Source organism: Cylas formicarius, unplaced genomic scaffold, assembly GCF_029955315.1.
Source record: "Cylas formicarius isolate icCylForm1 unplaced genomic scaffold, icCylForm1.1 PGA_scaffold_1__22_contigs__length_36826433, whole genome shotgun sequence".
Lineage (NCBI taxonomy): Eukaryota > Metazoa > Arthropoda > Insecta > Coleoptera > Brentidae > Cylas > Cylas formicarius.
The window spans coordinates 19,225,043-19,238,236 of record NW_026844264.1 but is presented as its reverse complement, the minus strand read 5'-3'; the positions used below and the strand labels follow the sequence as shown (position 1 = coordinate 19,238,236).

Below are 13,194 nucleotides of genomic sequence, written 5' to 3'. Positions count from 1 at the left end.
CTAACTTTCTAACGCATCTAAAGCTCGACATAGACTCGCGCATTTTAATGCCATATGTCTCCAATTAGAATAGTGTGTAGGTCGGACTGCTGCTCTCGCTAGATCTTCCGTTCGCATATCAGGCTGTGGAACTTGTGAGTACACCCACACACATCTTCTGGATTTTTTCTGCTTGTGTGTTGACTCTGTCTGGCTGACGTTTCGGCAAACATGCGGCTCGCTTCTTCAGAGCGCTGTCTGGAACTGAAATCCAGAAGATGTGGTTTACCCACATCTCAAACCTACTAATGGCTCGTTTGTTCTGTTTTGTCATCCAGTCTTTAACGCAGCGTTACACTTAGCCCTAAAACAGATGGAGGGACTTCAAGTCGACGTATGACCCAACTGTTTAACTTCTTCGTTATAGTCTAAATGCAGTCTAGTGCCAATTGCTTTGTGTTTTCGTGTTGTTATCTAGCCCATCTAAATACACGATAGAACAATGTCGACATGAAAAATTTATGCAATCTGGAATGCGCTCTAGATACGTATAAGTGCAGTAGACGCAAATGTTGTCATTTTTATACCTAATTTTTAAAAAAAGCTTCCACAGACTACTGTAATACTATTTACAAATCTTTTGGTTTTCCTCTGCGTCAGTTGCTGATGAAGCAAGTTCAATTCATGAACAGATTTGTAAATAGTATTTTTATGCCTGTACATTACATCGCGTTGCGACACTATGCACGAGCAATTAATTTTGGACCAAAATTTTTATTTCCCAGCTCCTTCCAGCTTCATATACGAAAAATCTTGATGTTCAATTCATCGGAAGTGTACCTAAAGCGACAGATGAACACCAATTGCTAATATAAATGCATGGAAACTAGAGGTTAATGAAAATGTCTGCCGACTAGATGGATTCGTGGTTGCTTCTCGTATGTGATTGAGGTGCGAGATTGATGCTTTGTCTGCCTTAACGGTGTACCGTATAAGTAAATTATCGCCCCAGATTTGTTTTTCCGAGGATAATAAGAAATCATGAATTGTTTCTCGGTGGCTCGAATTTTCAAATGTTTTTAGTTGCAAGTTTCGGCATCCATTCTCTGTATATATAAACAGAATTTATGTTATCGAAAATTCATCAAACTCTTGATTTCGCCGCGAACCGCACCGTTAGCAGGCACGTTTCCATGTAAGAAACCTTTTAAGGTAATGAACTCTCCTCGAGTAGAATGCCGTTATCTAGCACTAACGGCAGAAAAGGAGCGTCTCGCTCGAAACGACCTGTATAAATGGAGCCCTAATTAAATGTGGGATCACGCCCTGTTTATCGTCGTAGAATCGATAAACCATTTTTTTTTCAACCGACTGCATCAGAAATCAAGCGAAAATTGTATTTTCTGAAAGTTTTTTAATCGTTGGTTTGCTTGCGTTGTATTTATTAAAATGCGAATTTGTAAAGGTTGAAATATAGAAATCTGGTTGTTGTTATAGCATATCGAAGAATATTAAGTAACTAAGAATAATACGGGATGCGCAAAAAGTAAGTAAGCCTAATGTTCGTCATTCATAAGCGAAATGACGCAATCGTTGGAAGACAGTATTAATAATCACTTCCCTAATTATGTGAATACTATTATTGCCAAAAAAACAACGTTCAAATTATTATTGTGCTAAATTATTTTGTATCACTTTACATTGTTTTTTCGTCTTTTATACCGCCAGATATAAAGTAACGCCATTGAATATTTCGTTTTGGCATCACACTATTTTTTTATAACAAAGGGACACGAAAAATATTTATTTTAGTCTAACCGGTATTACAAACAAAATTCATAACAAAATTTCGCAGTGTCTGCAATATTGATCAAATTTATATTTAAAATTATGAACCGTTTCCAACATATTTTTAGGTTCACTTTGTGGAATTTAGAAAATTTTGGCTAAATTTAATCGTAATTCAGTTAAAATCGGGCTTATACGACACGCGCATCAATCAAACACATGCCTAATTATCGGATTAGTGCCATTTAACCAGAACATATTTTAAAATCGAGTAGGTTGAAAATTATAATTTGTGTTGGACAGAATTCTAGGTTAATCACTTGGATCTAGTTCATTTTTTTCCTTAATAAGAGATGTTTATTGAATATCTTAGAAAGCATGCGAATGTGGTATTTTATAAAGTGACTAAAATGTTACGAGAAATAACTTTGACTTACATACAAAAGCCTAGCTAGCATTACATATCAATAACTCTTGATAACACCCGTTAAAAGTTTGTTATGGTTAACATTTATTGGGTTAGGAACTTTCCACCTCATATGTCAATTGTCTACTTTCTGCCCTCTAGTTGAATTTATTTTGGAAGTTGTTCCGGAGGAATCGAACCGAGATTTACTGGAAATACGCTTGGATATTGTAGTGTCAAGTATAAATTTTCGATTCCAACGCACTTGGGTCGTAAATATATTACTAAGATTTTAAGAAATCATTTTTCTATTATTTATTTGGACACTTACTTTGGAATCATAAATATTCACACTAAAAGCAAAATAAAAACCATTAATGGGAAATTGTTAAATTTGTGATCTAACATTATCGCGGAATTGAGAAAAAGGAAAATTAATTTTGCATATGTAGCGTCACCTTGTACTTATCCATTTAAGATTATTATTTAACAAAGCGTAGATTTTAATAAAGTTATGTTATCTTAATGTTTGATTTTACGCCACAAGAACGTCCTGTCATATGAGTAATTAAAATGTTGACATTTAAACTTATTACCAACGAATGACCGTCAAATACCAACTGCATTCAAAGCGTTTCAACTGTTTATTTTGTTCATTTGGTCAGTTCACCGCTGTATATGTACAGATTATTGCTGACATTTAGCGGTCTTTAGCATTGAACAGTCAATATGATTATTTCAGCAACATCTGTCTGTGGATCAGATGTGATATTTTAATAATGTTGCCATGATAACTTTTAACACCTACGTTTTTGAGTAAATGAATAAAATAGGGTATCATCAATACAACAAATTTTGTACGGGCATCGTGTAAAATTCGACTGCGGCATAACCAGACCGAGTCAACAACGTGCTTTTGAAACATGTTTGCCAATCGTTTTAAGTGTGCTACAATGTTACCAGAAAAGACCATTACAGATGGAGGTCACGTTACACTTTATCGCAGCGGAAAATGTCCTAGAATCGTACTTCTCTGATAGAAGTAAAAATAACGGTGAGCTTTTCTCTCTATCCGTTTATATACGGTGAGTCGAACCTTTTGTTGAAACGAAATGACCGGGAAACGACACCCAATGTTGGTCGAAAGTTTTCAGCAATTAGGGTTTACAAAGTTGTAACGGTCCTTTTACTCCCGTCAGATCGTTTCCGAAACGACTGCCAAAATCGCACCGCCACTCATAAACGTTGCCATAAAAATAGCACTAATGTAAGATTTATTACGATATGGATACGGGGTATGCAGGTATAGTTCGATATACCGTTTTTACTACATAATCCGGTTTTTAATTTTGGTAAATTTTTATGAAGGGCTAACCGCAGGCCTGCCTTTCTTGGGTTTCTCTAACTAACCTTTAATAAATAGCTTTACAATGCCACAATGACGTTCCAGAACGTACATACAAATGTTGAAAGCTGACCGATTTTTCTAGTTTCATCGGTGAGATTCCTCGATTACCTATTATTAGTCTATGCAGTGAAAAATCCATTCTTACTCAGAAGGAGTAGATTTAGCTATAAAACAATGTTAGGATATTTGTATAAAAAAGGTTATTCTACATCGAAATAAACACTATCGTCACGGGAGTCGTCCCCCTCTATTCGACTTCTGTAAACATTTTCTTTTTCGTTTACATTTCTACACATTTTTCCGAACTTTACTTCTCATTAATTCAATTCCCTCGAACTAAATTTCGGTGAGCTGTTGTTTCTTCTTGAACTGAGTTTCAGCCGTCCCCATATCAGTTCTATCGGATTTAAAATTCCAGTTATATTGAGGAAGGTGTGCATATTAGACTTCTTATCAAACATTCCCGTCTTAAGAACTTCCAAAAACTGCTTCTTTGTGTAGGAATTTTCAAAATACATATCGTTTTCAAGCAAAACATTTTGAATGAGATCTTGAGTGGATGATGAATTCGGGATTTATTTTCGCTTGTACAGAATGGTAGCTGGCGTTGTTCAACACAACACTGGTGGAATTTTGGGAAGCAATTTTTCAGGAAACTATTTCTGTCTGCTGTCATGTTTTCGTGGTAGTCAACCCACAAATAAACCAATAGCAAACTGGGAAAACATCCTTTTATAAATCAATTATCTACATTTGCTTTCCGAGGAAAATATTTTAGAGTCATTATGTTAAATCTTTAAATTGGAAATCATTTTAAACTTGCTTTCTAATCTACCTATCTAATGGGCAAATTCGACTTGAAATGGAGCTATCTACAAGCAGGGACTGTTTTAGAAAGATTTATAAAACAACTTAATAATATGAATTAATATAACAGTTTAATCAAAGAAAATTTCCCTATTCTTAAAATACAACAGTCCGCACGGCACAGTTCTCGTCGGCTAAATTGCATTCCGAAGTCAAAACCATAAAAGATTGTAAAAACGGTATATCGCGAACTTCGATAATAAGTTGCTATTCTATATTAACTGGTTCGGTCGAACCTTGTTCGTTATTTGTTTCTGTCCATTATAGCACCTGCAATTAATTATTCCACTTCTGCACTTTATGCAATTTAATAATCTATTATGTAACAAGTTTTGTAAACAACCCTTTGGTCAATTTTTCAAAGAAACATCCACAGGCTGCTTTAATTCCATTTACAAAACTTCTGGATTCCTCCTGCGTGAGTTGTTGTTGAATTGAACTTGCTGACTTGTCGCCAATCATCCTCTTGGCTTCTTCAGAGTTTAACTGAAACTGTTTTACGCCACTTCAACAAGAACCGACGCAGGAGGAATCTAGAAGTTTTGTAAATAGTAACTCTTTGGTCACGGACGGACGGAGCAGAACGATTGTTTATTAAACGATTTTGGGACGATGTTGATAAACGCGTTCCGTGATCTGCCTCGTGACCATCTGAACTGAGAAAGGTTAAAATACGCTTGCTCCTCAACCAGTGACTAAAGTAGCGGAAACACCCGAAGTAGCTCACCACAGTTTTTAATAACCTATTTAAGTGACATTGCATATTGAATAAACAATCCAAAATAAGCCGAGCGCAAATTTCAAATTATTGGATTGTACCAATTAATTATTTTTCCGTATAACATAACTATAGCAAATCAATTTGAAATTTTTAAAAATTGCTGACATAACCATCAATATAATTCAATTATTTTCCACTTGTCTATTTAGTACATAGGTGTGAATTAAAAAATAAAATTTGAACACAGAAGCCCCTTAACAATATAATTAAAATCAGACAGATTTACGAACCAATTAAAATACCATGTAATTAATTAATTTAAAAATTGATATATGTTACTTATTTGCCGTATCTAGAAACACTACGAATCATTTGACGAAATAGCGTTCGAATCACTCCTCTTTACATTCATATTTGACTTTATTGTTTAGTATAACAGAAAACCATATCAGTAAGCAATAAGAACGAAATAGAAGCTAGAATATTGTTCGCATTTGCGCCAACCTGGATGATGTGAGCGGAAATTATAATAAAAAAATCTTGATTTTTATTTGTCCCTGAAGTAGTTATCTCCTTTGTGTACTGAAAATAAGTGCATTACTTGCCTGGCACCTTTAACAAAATATCAGAAATCTCGCCTTATTCATGTGCGCATTATGTAAATGGTAGCCGCCTCGATCCTTAATTAGAAACAATTCCATTATGCGTATTATATAAATATGAATGTATGACAAGTACGTCATCCTACACGGTACATATTCTGAAGGACAATGGTGAGGCGAACATCGCAACTTCCAGCCCGCTCAACAAATGCCCCGCTTAATACAGGCTGTCGACGGTGTAAACGAAGACATAAACACAATCGCAACCGCGTGCGGCAACCGTAACAATATTTGTGTAGCATTTTAAACGGCGTAGATGATTGGCGTGATAATGGAAATGAGGACACCTGACACGTTTTGCCCATAGCGACATCGGCAGCGACGCAAATAAAACAAAAAGTCGGAGTTGTTTCAGCCGGCTTGTTCATATTAGGATAACAGAGGAACTAGATATTATCTTTCCGAAGTTCTCCTGATGACACTGGCAAAATGGATGCAAGGGAAATTTGCTGGACCAGTGAAATGTAGTATAGTTTCAGTGCGCACTAATAACTAACTATTCTGATGGCGCAGCAATCAATAGCAGGAAGTTTTCATTGGCTGCCATTTGTAGCGCACCCGTCTTTGTGTGAGCAAGGCATTTCTGTGGTTCTGGAGGGGTTAGCGGGGTTGACGTTGCCATCTTTGAGTCGCTACTGAAACATAATGATGATATATCCTAGTTCCTAAATCAAAGAAAGGAACCAACTAACTAAAACAGTCTATTCCGTAAGATAAACGAAAGAAAATTTACATGTTTCAAATTAGTTTGCCATCACCTCTTGACATGATATCACATAAACAGTTCAATTGGAGTCTCATTGCGAAAGTTAAAAATAAATATTGCCGTTTGAGTCAACTACCAGGATAGTTAGGGTATATTTTATGTATTATACCAGTTCTACTATTCTATCCTCGTTTCTATTTAAATTTGTGCTAAGACAATGCAAGACACTAGCAACAATATTTCAGTAGTAATTTTGGGCAAAACAAGTTTAAACATGCGAAATGCACACAAGGCTACTAATTTCTGACAGAATTTTAGGTGTTAAATATCATGGAAATTGGAATTTCCAGACACTACATTATTTCCTAATAGACTAAAGTGCTATTTATATAGCAGATGGTACAAAAATAATTTTGTTAAAAATAAAATAAAAAAACAAGAAAAATCTTTGTTGGCAAAGGATTTTGAAATTTGGTACTTTATTATAATAATTTGGACTGGCATCCTGATTTGAAAACGACATAAAATGCGAGAAGGTATGCTTAAAACACTTTTAAGAGACTTTTCAGAATCTTTTCCGACGTCTTATTTTATAAATAATGAAATTTAAAATGCCTTGAATTAAGGAAGTTTTCGGAATAATATTTTATTATCTCCAGAAATGCTTTGTCAAAGGAAATGCGGCGACTGTAATAGTAAACGCTGTAGTACTCTGGATTTATTGTTATACTCTTAGTAGGTGCTATAAATTTCTATATCAAGCCATCCTTGTAGCTTTCGAAACCCAAGTGTTGAACAGATTATGACCGTTTGAATTATTTTGCCTTGCTTCGATAATTGAATGGTTTGTTTTCTTGGTTTTCACGTTTTTTTTTTGCTTTTCAGCAACTTTTCCGATCTCAGCAAACGCAAGCGGCCACTCCCGGTGCGGCCGCGCAGCTTCAGCTTCTGCAGCAACAGCAGCAGCAACAGTATCTCGCCGCGGCGCAACAACAACAGGCTGCTGCAGCCGCATTTACCCAGCCTGGGCCTTACGTTCTCAATGCGCAGCAAGTAAGTCGTTTTTCAATTACCACTGCTTAAATATTACCGGGAACTTAGCAAATAATTTTGGTTGTTTTTTTTTTTTTGCTGTCCAATCTCAGTACGTTTATTTTCGATTTTCGATAATTCCCTGAAATTGCTAGAAAAGAATTATCTCAGCTGTCAAACATTAAAGAATTATTTATCCTTCAACATTATGAAAATGTTAATTTTTCCGCAAAACAACAATCAAGAGCGGCTAGACAAGAAATTTATTTTTATTCTTTGTCCAGTAGAGGCGCCAGAAAGAGAATATGTATTGAAATTTTTGGTTTCCATGGAAACGAGAAAGTGTAGGCGCATTTATAGTCTTCCATTAGTTTATAGTTGATCTAGCTAGCTTCTGCTCCAGGAAAGCTCTGTTTAATAACGTTGGAAAACATAACTGGAGTCGAGGAACTCCCCAAGTCAACTGCGATCATATACTACATGGCTGATGTAGTTGTTATCATGGTTACCATGTTGTTTCTTTTTTTGCAATAAAATGGTACAGCTTATCTGTTTGTGGAGTTGTACTGAAAATAGGTAATGAAAATTGGAATATTTTAGTCAATTACTCTAAAAACTTGGCTGATCAATCATATTGTTACTCTTGGCCACAAAAATCAGAAAATAAACGCTTCGATATTTTGTCAACAGTCGATAATATAGATTTGTGTATTTAAATTAATTGGCAATCGAAAGTTTAGGCTATACAGAAAAAATGGTAAATAATTATGTAATTTAATCTTAATTCGACATTAATGCGTTCTACTATTGTATTATGTTAACCCGTTTGGGTTCACAGCGACAATTTCGCCAAAACATTAGAAAGCTATTTTATAATTTTCGTTTTAAGGCCGAACCATATTTGATAACTGCCGGCGTGCCTGCCCAGTATTATGGCGTGGGGCCGTGGGTGTACCCGGCTCCGCCTGCTAATTTGGCAGCTTTACAGCAAGGGGCTAGTAACGGAGCGAGACGCCCTCTCACCCCCAACGGAACCAATGAAGCGCAGCAACAAGTGCAAGTAAGTGACGATTGCGATTTATGTGCCCTAGATTAGTAATTTATGGACAATCGACCATTTTATTGGGATATTTGATTGTTTGGTAAAATTGGAGCTTTTTTGTGACTTGAATTCCATCATTTAATAGTAGTTTTGTTAACGAAACCCAGAAAATTTCTGAACATCTATAAAAAGTGACCTGATTTTATGATGATCGCGAAGATGCTTTACGCAACGCAAAAGTAAATAATAAATATGTCTCTCCTACTGTAGAAATCCTATCAGACTACTATCACATCGTGACTTAAGGAACAATTTGACTCGAGATCACGTAACTCATATTTTTGTGATTATAAAACAGTATGAATAAATAAATTACCATCATTATCAGTGCATAATGGCATTTACGAAGGGCTGTTAGAAGCTATATGATAACATAAATGATCAACATGAGATATAAATGTGTAAAACCCTTGTTTCACAAATTCCTAAATTTTCGATTGGTTATTTCGCCTACTTTTAATGGTATATATCGAGCCATATATTATATATTTTTTAATGATGCCAGTGGATTTATTTTAGCTAGGTTAATATAAGGAATTTTTTGCTGCTTTTTTTATTTCGCACTTATATCACCTTATTGGTTACTAAGGGCTTATGACGTTATTTAGAACACAACTTTTTTTTCTTTTCTTAGTTTCTGCACGCTGTTGCTCTGTTTTGTTTGACTTTACCTCCAAAGTTTTATTTTTCTTCTTTCAGAAGAGCACTTGGCCTGAATCACAGTTTTTTAGATACGTTATTTTACGATACATTTTTAATGTTCGCCGAACCAATGAAGTCCCGGCCTCCTTTTCATTCACATATAATTTAATTATGAGCTCTCAATGGTCCCTCAGGTATCTTATATAAAAAGTTGTCCCTGTTAGGAGCCTAACATGTTTCTAAGTTACTTCCATTGGGATTTAAAAAGGGATTTAAGCCCCAGAACCTAGCTCAACAACACTAGGGTAAATTATTTGTTATTATCGCCAAACCGCCGTCAGTTTTTGAATATAAAAATTGTAAATAACATTTTGACTTGCGTCACATCATCATATCACTGTAATTTTTTTTAAGTCTTTTTCGTTTTTTCGCAGTCGCGTCTATCACTAAACAAATTTAGAAAGCTAAACAAACATCAAATACCAGCTTTGTCCACCATTTTTATTGTCGTATATACGGCAGGACGTTTTAAAAAATTCTATTAAAGAGAAAGGGCCCTAATATCCCGGCGTCGCCCATAAAAGCTTTAGATTTATTTGTGCTGTTGTTAATAGGGTCGTACATTACCTTGAAATACGCGGCAATGTTTTTTGGATTATTCATACTTCGTTCGCTGGATGTTTCACAAACGAGATATTTATTCGAGGGTAACGGCAAAAATGTCAATGCAAAAATGTTTTTGAAAATAAACCGGTTGTACACCGTGTGCCAAATAAAACGATCCACTCCACGATCTGGAAACCCATAGGAGATACGAAAAAAGGTCTCGTACAAAAGCTTCTTTAACTCTCCTGAAGATTTAATAACATCAACTTTTTTGGCATTCTTGGTTAAAATAAAGGTCACTTAAGAAATTCCTACTCGAATTTTGCGTAGTTTAGGCGGAAATTGAGGTTGTGTGTTTTTTTTTCATATTTACATTGCCCCATACGCTACTGATACAGGTATTGCAATGAAAATTTAATCACAGACTATGGAGATTATACACTACTTAATCAGTTTGACAGATGCGCCTCAGCTTATACAGGGTGTCCCAAATAGGTGGTGCCGTTTTGGCGAACTCAGTTAACAAAATCTCAAGATTTTCAAATCCATTCTACGATAAAAAATAAGTTAAGTTTGTAATTTATCTTATATTTAAATTTTACTTACCTTTTGATATATTCGAGGTTTAAGGTAACACCAGTACAAATTCTTGTTTAATTTAAAGCTGCCCACATTAGGTCACTTGTTGGCAATATTTGGTATTTTTTAAATAGCAACGACATGGTACCACTTCTTTTAAAAATATAATACTCAATACATACAATACATCAAAAAGAAACAGAAATGTCAAAATTTGTTTATACCTTAAAGCGTCAAAAAAAAGATTGTAATGTCATAGCCAATTACATTTTTAAATATTTTGATATTTCTTTGTTGTTTTGATGCCAGCATTTTAAGAGGAACAAGGTAAGATATTTGAATAAATAAATCTATAAAACAAAATGTGAACTAAAAGGAGTTCCTTAATTCGATCCATAAAGTTTAGTTAGAAATGTTCCTCTTAAAATGCTCGTTTCATATGGCATCAAAACAACAAAGAAATGTCAAAATAATTAAAAATGTAATTGGTTATGACATCACAATCTTTTTTTTACGCATTAAGGTAAACTTTGACATTTCTATTTATTTTTGTTGTTTTTCGTATTTCTATTAAATAAAAACGATAGCACTAACTAAATATTTGAATTCATATAGGTGCTGTTCCACATTGAGTGTACACTATTTCTATCTTTTTCTTAGAGTTGCGATGTCACTTATATTAACCTAATAGTATTTATCATGCTAATTAAGTTCGCGAATCCAGAAAAACTTTTCAATTTTTTTTTTTGATATGCCAAATCTAATTTTCATTCGTGTGTTAAACCAATGTTCTATAGGAAGATTTGCAACACTTAAAAATTGAAAAATGTTACGAAATGTCCATATAGCAAAGCAAGTTATATAAAATATAAAATAATATTCAAGTGTTTTTCTGCATTCGTCATCTTAAGCAGCACAATACCACTTAGCTAAGTTAACCGACTTCGTTCCTCTAATAATATCTTTTATAGGGCGCACTTAATTTTATACAGCTGTATTAAAAGAATTTTTTATCCGTTAGTTCTAAATAGAAGAACCTTTGTTCAGTGTTATACAAAAGGTTTGTGTGTATTATGGCGTTCTTCTAGCCTTTACGAGGAACAAAACGAAAAATTTAGTCACCAATAATGTGAATGAATGTCATGTGAAAGTTACTATATAAAGTTGCCTTACTCTTCGCTTGAGCTTGTTTTTATAGTGTCAGATATTATTCTTTTGGTCTTCTTGTAGGGAATATTGCAAGAAACTTCTGGCTGCCGCGATTCGAGGCGTATTAAAATAGTTTAGATGATAATGATGGAATATTTCTGTTTTTTGAAACTAATTACAGCAATATAAGTCATATAACATTATTTCTCAAAAAACGGGATTTAAAATTCTAGAATGCGATTTCTTGGCCGCAGGATATTCTAAAAATTTAAAAGTAATTTCCAGCATTTTCTCTTGGTCGCTTTAGTTGGTTTTTCTTTGCACCCATTTTCGAACTGGGCAAGCTGTAAGAATGAAATATGGCTGAACAGGTCCGTACTTTGCTTAGAATTTAATTATTTGCGGTTTTGTTAGGAAAGATACTAAACAATATTTATTTATTTATGTATGTATTTATGTTTAAATCTAAAATAAAATTACCAATTATTTTTATTACCTACTTAAGTTACTTAAAATTATTCACATAATATATCAGTATCACTATCGCTATCATCCCCTGTTCTAATTATTATTTGTTCTATATTATTTCCAATACGGATATACGATTGTTCTGCTTTTTCTATATGTTTAATAGAATTTGCCCAACTTTGTGGAGGGATGTTAAAAACTTCGGTTTCTATAAGTTTGAGGACATTGTTAACACGGGGAAAAACATTGTTACGACGAATGGCAGATTTCAGTTGCTGCCAAACATGTTCAATGGGTTTAAATATACAGTGGTAAGGTGGAAGCCTTAAAACTGTATGCCCTAGATTTTTTGCATAATTATCACAAAGGTATTCCTTTTGTAGGTTCAAGCTTTGTAGAACCTCAATTAATTGCTTTTTGATATAATCTTCGTGAAAATAAATGTCGTTATTATACATGTCGTTTTGGATTGTTGCTTTTGTGTCACATGAGGAAGGGGTTTTAGCCAACTGTCTACTGTGATAACTTGCATTGTCCATTACAATTACGCTATTAGGAGGAATGTTTGGAACTAGTTTGTTTTTAAACCAACTTTCAAATAAATCAGCGGTGGTGTCTTGCTGGTAATCCAGAGAAGAATCTTTAATATTTTTCACAGACAGAGAAAGTTCATTTGGAATCCAACCATCTTTAGACCCAGTATGCAAAATAGTTATTCTTTTACCTCTTCTTGATGGCGCGTTTGTTTTACACTTATCAGTTTAATCAAGCCAACCCTTTTCCGGGGTATCATAAGTGTCGAACCAGGTTTCATCCAAGTAAATAATTGGCCTTTGTTGTTCTCAGTAAATCCTAATTTTTTCTAGATATTCCAGTCGCCATTTCCGAGTTCTAAAGGATTCCATTAAAACTTGCCTTTTGTCAATTTTTTTAAATCTAAAACCCATAAGATAGTTCTGCCACATTTAACACCGGTTTCTTCTTTTTCAAGCCTCCTAATTAAGATATCTAATGTAGGCACGCTTTGTTCATCGTATAACTGGTAAATTTTACGCCGTATTATATGTTGATCACTTTCA

The 13,194-nt window shown here is 34.4% G+C and overlaps 1 protein-coding gene across 3 annotated transcripts in view; it reads left to right on the top strand.

Annotated features, from left to right (window-relative positions):
- LOC132696070 (maternal protein pumilio-like) overlaps positions 1–13,194 on the top strand; it is a 217,072-nt gene that overhangs the window by 187,865 nt on the left and 16,013 nt on the right. For all 3 annotated transcript variants that reach the window (XM_060660635.1, XM_060660634.1, XM_060660636.1), the window contains 2 exons: positions 7,423–7,590; positions 8,459–8,629. In XM_060660635.1, coding sequence (XP_060516618.1) covers positions 7,423–7,590; positions 8,459–8,629 — 339 coding nt within the window. The remainder of the gene's footprint in view (positions 1–7,422; positions 7,591–8,458; positions 8,630–13,194) is intronic.